This window comes from Patella vulgata, chromosome 6 (genome assembly GCF_932274485.2).
Source record: "Patella vulgata chromosome 6, xgPatVulg1.2, whole genome shotgun sequence".
NCBI lineage: Eukaryota > Metazoa > Mollusca > Gastropoda > Patellidae > Patella > Patella vulgata.
In genome coordinates this window covers 6,458,419-6,469,321 of record NC_065884.2, presented here as the reverse complement: position 1 = coordinate 6,469,321, position 10,903 = coordinate 6,458,419, and the positions used below count along the sequence as shown (strand labels likewise).

The 10,903-nt window shown below is 38.2% G+C and overlaps 1 protein-coding gene across 1 annotated transcript; it reads right to left on the bottom strand.

The window, feature by feature from the left end:
• Positions 1-2,601: 2,601 nt before the first annotated feature.
• Positions 2,602-7,960, bottom strand: LOC126824964 (ras-like GTP-binding protein rhoA). Its single transcript, XM_050554427.2, has 3 exons — positions 7,858-7,960; positions 4,727-4,896; positions 2,602-3,768 (listed from the first exon to the last, which is right to left on the bottom strand). The coding sequence occupies exons 1-3, from the start codon at positions 7,883-7,885 to the stop codon at positions 3,379-3,381; spliced, it is 588 nt and encodes a 195-aa protein (XP_050410384.2). The 5' UTR covers positions 7,886-7,960; the 3' UTR covers positions 2,602-3,378.
• Positions 7,961-10,903: the final 2,943 nt, after the last annotated feature.

The window sequence follows — 10,903 nt, the reverse complement described above, 5'->3', positions numbered from 1 at the left end:
GCCTTAGCATAGTAATATAGCGGCGGTGGGACGTTTCAATATCATCCACGTGGCCCCTCTTTAAGTCACGTGGATAATTTTGAAACGTCATCGTAGACTCGATTGTCTACCTAGCGAAAATTAGTAGTATTGCTACTTGTTGACGGAATCTAGAGTTGGAACTTTGATCCCATTTATTTTATTCCAACCCGTTTTCACCTTGGTATTATATCGGTTTCAGACGAGTTATTTGCCCCTGAGTTAGAAATCGGAATCAGACCAGTTATTTGGATAATCTCGTTTACCAAAATAGGCGTAACAGACATAAGACATTATACTTAGTCATAGCTTGATGTTGTTTTTGAAATATTTTCCACGTTACAGGCACCTGTGGTGTGTGCAGTATGCGAGAGGTATGCAGCGTTGAGAGAGGTGTGCAGTTGGAGAAGGGTGTGGGGTTTAATTGGGGTTTGTGCAGTATTAGCCATGAATGGAGAGGGTAATAAGCAGTAATTGTATTCCATAGAATTGTGACCTGTTTATTCCAGTTTATTTAATGAATGCCAGTGAAACAATTTATTGAAATGTTTCGATTCCCCGGTTGTACGTGACAAGGAATAGGGTCGCCTGTCCAACCTCCTTGGATTTCTCCGGGTCCTCCGGTTTCTTCCTACTGCTAAAGACCCCTACGCGCAAGCCAATGATTGAAATAAAATTAAACCGTATGTTAGTCCCGAAATGACCTAGTTTGTGTTGAGTGGACGTTAAACCCCATTTCTCTCTCTCTCTCTCACTCTCTCTCTCTCTCGTTCTCAAAACACAGACCACCACATTTAGTGATAGTATTGTTATCAATATTCGTAGTGCGGAGGGTAGGGGGCTAAGTCAAGGTCTCCCGAGTGAAAATTGTACCCTGTCCGTGTATTAATATTATCTAATCGTATTAAATCTCACGAACTAAAAAATAAAATACACACGTGACATCTGAATAAACTAATGAAGACGGTGATATATCATACGGTGTGGTAATTCATATTCCAACTTTTACGTGTATACCTTGGTATTTCGTTCCATCCGAACGACTAGACTTATAAATAAAGGTGAATTATAGATTAATTTTATGAACGAGCACGCACCTTCCTTAAAGTTTCTGTTAAATATTTCACAGGGCTGGTGAATGACGATTACCTCGTAAATACTATATTTATAAATTACGATTAACCTCGAAAATACCTTTGAAGCACTGATGACCTAACTCTAGCTCACCAACGCTACCAAAAACTCTTTGTAATTGTTTATTGTACCAATATAAAGATGCTCTAAATACTGTGGTTTCGAATAACTTCTTTATTATCAGTATGGGGGTGGGGGTGGATGGTCGAATGGTTAGCATGTTGGCGCTGTATCATAAGGTCTGTCATTAAGTCAACTGGCGTGGTTTCGAATCCCCGGTTGTACGTGACAAGGAGTAGCGTCGACTGTCTATTCTCGCGGGCTTTCACCGGGTCCTCCGGTTTCCTCCCACTGCTAAAAACCCCTACGCGCAAGCGCATTATTGAAATAAAATTGAACCATATGTTAGTCCCTAGTTTGTGTCGAGTGGACGTTAATCCCCATTTCTCTCTCGCGCTCTCTATTATCAGTATATATCTTTACTGCAATTCGGAACGCTCCGGTTAATAGTTGAGTTCTCCGTGATTCCCCAACAAAATAAAATGAAGTTTAACGTCATACTGTTCTGCTCCCACTGGGCTATGAGGAAACATTTTAACTTTTTGGCCGGAAGGTGGCCTACTCTTATTACGAATTCCAACTGTCAAGGGCTCTTTTAGGTGCAGGCCAGTATGTACACGGTTTTTTGTACCATCCGAAGAACAATGCATCACTGACAAGGGGGGAACTGCACCGGGAAATCCAGAGGACCTTTCTCGACTAACACCTGGAGCCAACCCTGGACCGCCACCCACTTAGCCACCGATGCTCCAACCATTGATAGCGGCTGGAAAAGAGCCTCTAGAGCGGATTAAAAGATGTGCCAATGTGATCACAGCAATAACCCTTTCGGTCAATTGGATGATAACTTTAGCAGTTGTGAACCGTCGGGTATGGAAATGAATGAAATGAAATGGTGTTTAACGTCCTACTGCTCTGCTCCGCTCCGAACTGGGCAAATGAAGACGGGCATACGCCATACAGTGTGCTATGAGGGACATTTTGACGGGACAGTGGCACTACGACCTGCTCTTATATCGAATTCCAACTGTCAAGGAATCTTTTACGTGCATGCCAATATGTACACAGGACCTCCGGTTTTTGTCCCATCCGAACGACTAGACAGCTGTCCTTGTCAGACCTTTCGTCCTGCACCAATGACAAGGGGGAACCACGCCGGAAAATCTGGATGAACTTTCTCGACCAATGAAGGGATCGAACACCCGAGCTCCAGCCCAGTGAGCCAGCGTCTTACCTACTTAGCCACCGTGAGTGAACTCCCCCCCCCTCCGGCGGATATAGAAAGACAATAATATTTCGATGCGGGTGTATAATCCCGATATATGAAAATATAAAGCCAAGATATAAAATATATTTTAATATATAAAATAATTAGTGTATAATGGCAAGATATAAATAAATTATGACAAATAGATATCACATACAAAACATAACACGTAATAAACAATAACACATATAAACTAGAAGTCACTGGGTCCAGATCGGACCTCGTTACCCCTAATACGTAATAACTAGAAGTCACTGGGTCCAGATGGGGTCTCGTTACCCCTAATACCAAATAACTTGGGTCCAGATGGGATCTGGTTAACCCTAATACGTCATAACGTGGGTCCAGATGGGATCTCGTTACCCCTAACACGTCATAAACTGTCGAAAAGGGTAACCCTGTTGAACACGGTAACCTGTATATAGCACCCTACCCCCATACCCTGTTGAACACGGTAACTTGTAATCTCAAAACCTTAAACCCTGCTGAATAAGGTAAATTGCTAATTCATAACGTCATAAACTATCCAGTAAGGCAACTTGTAATCTCAATCTTGGAAAAATGGTGAAATTGAGATTCACACGCTCGTACAAAATGCTACTATTCTCTTTGGCATTAAAGTTAAGTTCCATTTATAAGTTTATATTATAGTTCTTTCTCCAGAATATTTCTAGATTGTTTAATACATCAATTAGTATCACTAATTATAAGCATGAAATATGTGATTTTAATGTATTACTTTTGATTTCTAACTTCTCATCAACGACAGCGGATCACCAGGTAGACTTGAACCGAATCGTTAAGAAAGAAATCAGTTGCGATTCTGTATGATTGGTTTCGATTGTTCATTTACTCGAACACTGGTTTGGCTTAATGATAAACAAATATTTGAAAGGATTTCATCTTTTACGACAACTCCTCTTTATCATGGCTACTCGAACCGCTTCTTCAAATACTTCCGTTACCCCAGCATCAAATTTCGCCGAACATTCGCAATATACGGCTGCTCCAATTCTCTCTGCCACGTGATGTCCCTTTTCATACGTCACAAATTTCTGTTTCTGTGACGGGCTTTCACTGCGCAAGTCTATTTTATTTCCTACAAGAATTATGGGAATGTCGCCGCAATAATGTCGTATTTCCGTCGCCCAGTGTTGCACGACATTTTCCAAGCTGTCCGGATAATCTACCGAGAAGCATAAAACTATGACGTCAGATTCTGGATATGATAGTGGTCGTAGTACTTCAAAATCTTCCTGACCTGCCGTATCGTGTAAAACCAGTTCAACCTGTCAATGAGAACAAAGGAAGATAATTTAAAGTCAAATAAACAAAATAATTTGCAAACGAATCACATTTTGTGTTTTAAAATAACTATAATACATGGAGTTCAAAAATAGATAACCATAAAATTATTAGGTTAAACATTTCAGTCAAATAACTTTATTCTGAGGGAAGAAATAAGTATTTGAAGTATTGTCAGGATAGTCTCGATTATCAAGTACCATTGCTACGATAATAAACAATGTCTCGGTTATCCACTTTACTAAATGGCCAGATTTTTCTAATCCGTTCAATAACACGACCATTCGATGGTCTAGAGAATTGATCACGGGAAAACCATCTGCGGTGGGCCCATTTAGCTCTTGCTCTAACATTATGCTGTTCGATCCCTGCATTGGCCGAGAAAGGTCATCCAGATTTTCCGGAGTTGCTCCCCCTTTGTCAGTGATGCAGGACAGAGGGCCTGACAAGAACAGCTGTCTAGTCGTTCGGATAAGGGGGGGGGGGGAGGGTGCGAAAACCAGAGGTCCCGTTGTACACATTGGCGTGCATATAAAAGATCCCTTGACAGTTGGAATTCGATATAAGAGTAAGCCGTAGTGCCGCTGTCCGGGCAAAATTTCCCTCATAGCACACTATATGGCGTATGCATGTCTTCATTAGCCCAGTTCGAAGCAGATCAGTAGGACTTTAAAAACCATTTAATTTCATTTCACGACATATCACATTTAATTTGCACCTGACAAAGTCTATTACAGGTGTTTTATGTCCTGGGGCCTGTTTCACGAAATTTTAACTAAGATAAAATCCAAATTTTAGTAATTTGATTGGATAATATTAGATTGATTTTAGTGCTTAGCCAATCAAAACTAAAGTATCTACTAAAATTTTGATTTTTTCTTTAGTTAAAATTACGTGAAACAGGCCTCAGACTTGCATATAGATAATCTAACCTCATCCTACCTGTTTGCCTGTAGATATGACGTCTTTAACACAGGTGTCAAACACGGTAGGTATATATATGTCAGGTAGAAACTGGTCACGTGTATATCTGTGGAGGAGACAGGTCTTCCCACACTCCCCATCACCAACAATTACCAACTTCCTCCTCACAATCTTCTCCTCCTTCTCACCTGAAATTAAATGTCAAACAAATTTTACAATCAATCAATCTGATGATTTTCAATTCCCGTTTGTTTTGAGGGTTTATTTTGTATTTCTTTGGAGGGGTGGGGGGGTGAATGGTTAGCACGTGCGCGATGTATCATACGGTCTGTCATTGAGTCAACTGGCGGGGTTTAGATTCTCTGGTTGTAGTAGAAGTAGGGTCGCCTGTCCAACCTCGTTGGTTTTCTCCGGGTCCTCCGGTTTCCTCCCACTGCTTAAGACCCCAACGCGCAAGCGAATTATTGAAATCAAATTGAACCATGTGTTGGCCCCGAAGTGACCTGGTTTGTATCGAGTGGACGTTAAACCCCATTTCTCTCTCTCTCTCTTTCTCTCTCTCTCTCTCTCTCCCTCTTTCTGTTTCTTTTTTGGTCAAAATGTTAGGGCACGGTGGCTCTGTCAGTAAGATGCTGGTTCGCTGGCTTGTCAGTTGTGAATTATGTAAAAATGTCATAATATTTGTATATTTCATGTTTCGATTAGTGATAAATCAGCCGCTACGCGATCAAATTTTCGCTCTTGATTATCTATTAATTTAAGCGGTGCAAGACGGAAGTGATGCAGGATGGAGGGCCTGACAAGGACAGCTGTCTAGTCGTTCGGATGTGTAGAAAAATCGTGGTCCCAAGTATACATTGGCTTACACGTAAAAGATCCCTTGGCAGTTGGAATTTGATATAAGTTTAGGCCATAGTGGCGCCGCCAGGGCAAAATTTCCCTCATAGCACACTGTATGATGTATACCTTTCTTCATTAGCCCAGTCGCAGCAGAACTGTAGGACGTTAAAACCCAGTTCATTTCATTTCATTTATTAATTTAAATTTTTGTCGACAGTGGAACGCAAAATCAGTTATATCAAAGGATTGTCAATGATTGTCATCCCACAAAAATAACCCCAATGAAATGAAAAATAAAATGTTGTAGTCTCTTTGGTCGTCTCCTTTTTTAGCTTTATTATTTTTACACATTCTAATTTTAAAAATATGTTTCGTGTTATTTTAGGTGTTGCAATATTACAAAATATGTAGTAACGACACTGTTGTCTTATTTTAATCTTAATTCAACTATACTTTCAACTTAAATAATATAATGACTGCGCAGTAATGTCATTACTATAATGTTAGTGCAACTATACTTTTAACTTAATTAATATAATGACAGCACTGTCATTACTATAATGTTAGTGCAACTATACTTTTAACTTAAATAATATAATTACAGCACTGTCATGTCTTTAATGTTAGTGCAACTATACTTTTAACTTAAATAATATAATTACAGCACTGTCATGTCTTTAATGTTAGTGCAATTATGCTTTTAAATTAAATATATGACAAGACTGTCATGTTATAAAAAAACATTTTTTGATGCTTTCTTATATTAACATATTCCTATTGCTGCTTATTCCGTTTCTTTTGCGGGTTTATTTGTTGGGGTGGGAAGAAATAAAATCTGTTACTGAGTAAATTCAGCTGATATGCTAATAGCTCAATTGTTCACTATTGCAACAGTGTATAAAATAGTGACTGGACATTCTCGACAAAGACATGTGTTCATTTGTCGGCTTCCTGGTTTTCAAACCTGGCGCCAATTGTGAACAACGTCTACCAGGGTGACTCATTAATGCAGATCTATTTGAAAACATAAATTTGATTCACAATTAACAAGTTCCAATCATTCCAATAACCAAAATTTATAGTCTACTAAAGAACAGTCATAATTAGACATTAGTTTAAAAAATAGACATTAATAATAGATTAATAATTAGACATTAGATTAATAATTAGACATTAATAATAAATTAATAATAAGACATTTATTTAAACATTAGCTTAAAATCTATAGCATTATATTAATAATCATGAATTAATAATTTAATAATTCGGCTTTAGCTTGGACATTAGTTTTAAAAAAATGAAATATCATGCATTGGATTAAAGTAGACATTACATGAATATTTTGTGTTGGGTTTTTTATGACTTGTGTTTAAGGATTAACGTTAATCTCTTACCAACAACAGTTTATTTACTTTGTGGTAAATTAATTTAGATATTTATTTGATAGATATACTTCACCTTTGGTGCAAATTTATAGTAACATATTCAAAATTAAAACTCAAAATATTCCACAATATTAAAAATATCTATTATATTTGAGTGTGTGGATTTTGGGTAGAAAAACACAGCCATTGAGAGAGGGAGAGAGAGAGAGAGAGAGAGAGAGGGGGGGGGGTATTAATGTCCACTGGATACAAACTAGGTCATTTCGGAACTAACATATGGTTCTATTTTATTTCAGTATTTCGCTTGCGCATAGGGGCCTTTGGTATGAAACCGGAGGACCCTGAGAAAACCCACGAGGTTGGACAGGCGACCCCACTCCTTGTCACGTACAACCCGGGAATCGAAACCACGCCAGTTGATTCAATGACAGACCTTCTGATACAACGCGCACGTGCTAACCATTCTGCCACCCACCCCCCTATTTGATAAATATACTTCAAATTTGGTGTAAATTTATACTAAAATATTTAAAATTAAAAGTCAAAATATTCCACAATATTTCAAATATCTATTATAATTGAGTGTGTGCATTTTGAGTAGAAAAACAGAGCCATTGAAATTAGTTTATAATGAATTAGAAAATATTGTGATATGGAATTGTATGAAAATGCTATGCAGACTGAAACGGATTCACCATTGAATTAATTAATTAATAAATTTATATTATTATTATTATTTATTATTACAGCAAATTTATATAAAATGTTCAAGGGCACTTTATGACAATGTAATCAGAAATAAACAACAAGATTATGGACATGTTAACGATTAATAAATGGGGTATAACGTCCTATTTTTGTGCACCAAGCGGGGTTATTCGCTAATCGTTATATTTAAAATTGGATATGCAAAAACACACTTACCTGATCGTCCTAAACAACAAAAAAACATTTTATCCCTTTAATGTTAAAAACACGCAACGAATCTCAGATAATATAGCAATATACTAATGTATGTATCTTACACGTTATATGTTTTTGTCTGTCTATTTATAGTACCATGGTTATGAATTATTTATAATCGTCCTCTGATTGGTTGATTGTGTGTGTATTAATAGTAACATGGGTTATCCCTATGTTTATAGTATAGTATATATAGCTGATGTAAGCCCACAGTAAGGTAACCATGGAGTGATATAAGTACTAACAATATGTATTGGTAATGTTCCTATATCTATATAAATATTTACCACATTTCCTAGTGACATATATTTCAAGGTACACACTCACAGTAGACAACACGAGAGAGAGAGAGAGAGAGAGCGAGGGAAAGAGAGAGAGGGCGGGGGTTTGGCAAAATAACACGAGGTTATCCGTATAACAAATGACTTGAATACTTCCAGGGATGGATACAGAGAAAGTTATTTCAGACCTAACATGTGTTTATCTCATGAATTCGATTAAATCCTGGGATCTTTATATTAGCAGAGGTCAGGTCGCACAACAGACCTTATGATATAAAGCAGACCCTCTCCGACCGCCCCACCCCACCGACCGCCCCACCCCTAAATATAACTTTTATTTGTAATCCGACTAAGACCATGTACATGTTATAACCACTTCCCTAACGCCGTATATTAAAACCAGTTTTCGTTATAGTAAATTTTAATATTTTAATATTCAGATAATCTTAATGTTCTATAATTCAGATAATCTTAAAAGGTTCTATAATCTTAAGATTCCAATATTTCAGATGATCTTAATATTGTAATATTTCAAAAAATTCTAATGTTCAATATTTCAGATAATCATAATATTGTAATATTTCAAATGATCTTAATGTTCAATATTTTAGATAATCGTAATATTGTAATATTTCAAATGATCTTAATGTTCAATATTTTAGATAATCGTAATATTGTAATATTTCAAATTATCTTAATGTTCAATATTTTAGATAATTGTAATATTCAATCTTACAGATATTGTTAATTTTATGCTAATATTTCAATATTTCAAATAATCTAAATTTTCAATATGTCAGATATTTTTGTTTGCGTCATAAAAGAACGTAATGCAGCAAATAAAGGGGATTTATAGATAAATTTGTTGGCCTTTCAAATTTCGTAATGAATTTAATTTCATACAATGACAATACAGATCACAATTTGTAATATCGAGTACGTGGGGGCGTTACATAGTGGACGGGGTTTTCTATGTTATTTAGTAAAGACAACCATATATTTTATATGACAAAAGGGCGCTGGCTCGATAACAAGGAGAACCTGGGTTTGAGCCCGGTGTTGGCCGAGAAGCTACTCGGGATATACCAGCATGGTTTCCGCGGGGGTCCTGGTAGGTCTAGACGTCTAATTGTTCGGATGGGACGACAACAACACGAGAACCACCAGTGTATTCGTTGGTGCGCACGTTAAAGATACTTTGCAGTTTAACGAAGAGTAGACTGAATCGCCACCTGTATAACACAATGCATGCCTTTGGATCATCTTCATGATCGGACGTTAAACCTCATTTCATCTCTGACCCACTAACGGTGTATGTGATTGAGAGGGCCTTTAACATTGACCTATATATTAGTCGTGTGACACTAATATTAGAATTGTCACACCATCACATGTCATTCATCATATAATAACCAACTTATATCTTATATCCTGATGTAATAAACTGGATGTGAAAGACTACACGATAGTCACGATTTGTTTCCTTATTGGTACCATATGTCTAAACCGTTATTTAAATGGTTATTCATCTATTTAGTCAAAGCCATGACTCCTTTCTCTCGTTATAAAGCTACGCCCTCCGGTAGAAATGAAATGAAATGGGGTTTCGCGTCCTACTGTTCTGCTCCGACTGGACTAATGAAGACGGGCATCCGCCATACAGTGTGCTATGAAGGAAATTTTGCCCGAGCAGCGGAACTATGGCCTACTCTGATATCGAATTCCAATTGCCAGGGATCTTTTACGTGCATGCCTATGTATACACGGGACCTCGTTTTTTTGTCCCAACCGAACGACTAGACAGCTGTCATTGTCAGGCCCTCCGTCCTGCACCACTGACAAGGGGAAACCCTCTGGTAGAACCATTTCACACTAAAACTAGGAATTGTGTATGGGGAAGTCGATATTTCAATTAGTAATGAATAAATGAACGAAATGGGGTTTAACGTCCTACTTTTCTAAGTCGGGAGGTCGCGGGTTCGAATCCGGTGTTGGCCAAGAAAGTTCATCGGGATTTTCCGGCGTGGTTTCCCCTTGCCAGTGAAGTAGGACGGAGGGCCTCACTAGAATAAATGTCTAGTCGTTGGGATGTTACGAAAAACCGAAATCCCATGTACACAATGGCGTGCACGTAAGGATCCCATGGCAGTTGAAATTCGATATAAGAGTAGGCCGTAGCGCCGCTGTCCGGGCAAAATGTCCCCCATAGTACACTGTATGGCGTATGCCCGTCTTCATAATCCCACTCGGAGCAGCCTGACAAGGACAGCTGTCTAGTCGTCGGACGGGACGAAAAACCGACGTCCCGTGTACACATTGGCGTGCACGTAAAGGATCCATTGACAGTTGGAATTCGATATAAGAGTAGGCCGTGGTGCCGCTGTCCGGGCAAAATTTCTCTCATAGCACACTGTATGGTGTATGCCTGTCTTCATTAGACCAGTTCGGAGCAGAACAGTAGGACGTTAAACCCCATTTCATTTCTCTGGTCAAAGTGTTGCTTAATCTTAAATTGCAATTTACTAAAATAGCACATGCTATAAACATTAATATCTTGTCGTTTAAATCCGGGCACACTCGAGTGCCTCACCACCCTGCGTAACCCCTGCGTAGGATATTATGCCATTGTGCGTGGTATGAGACCACATAAGCACAAGAAATGTATTGGTAGTATGGTGTGTTAAGATACCCCGGGGTTGTCGCAAAAGTCACGTCGTTTCTTGAAA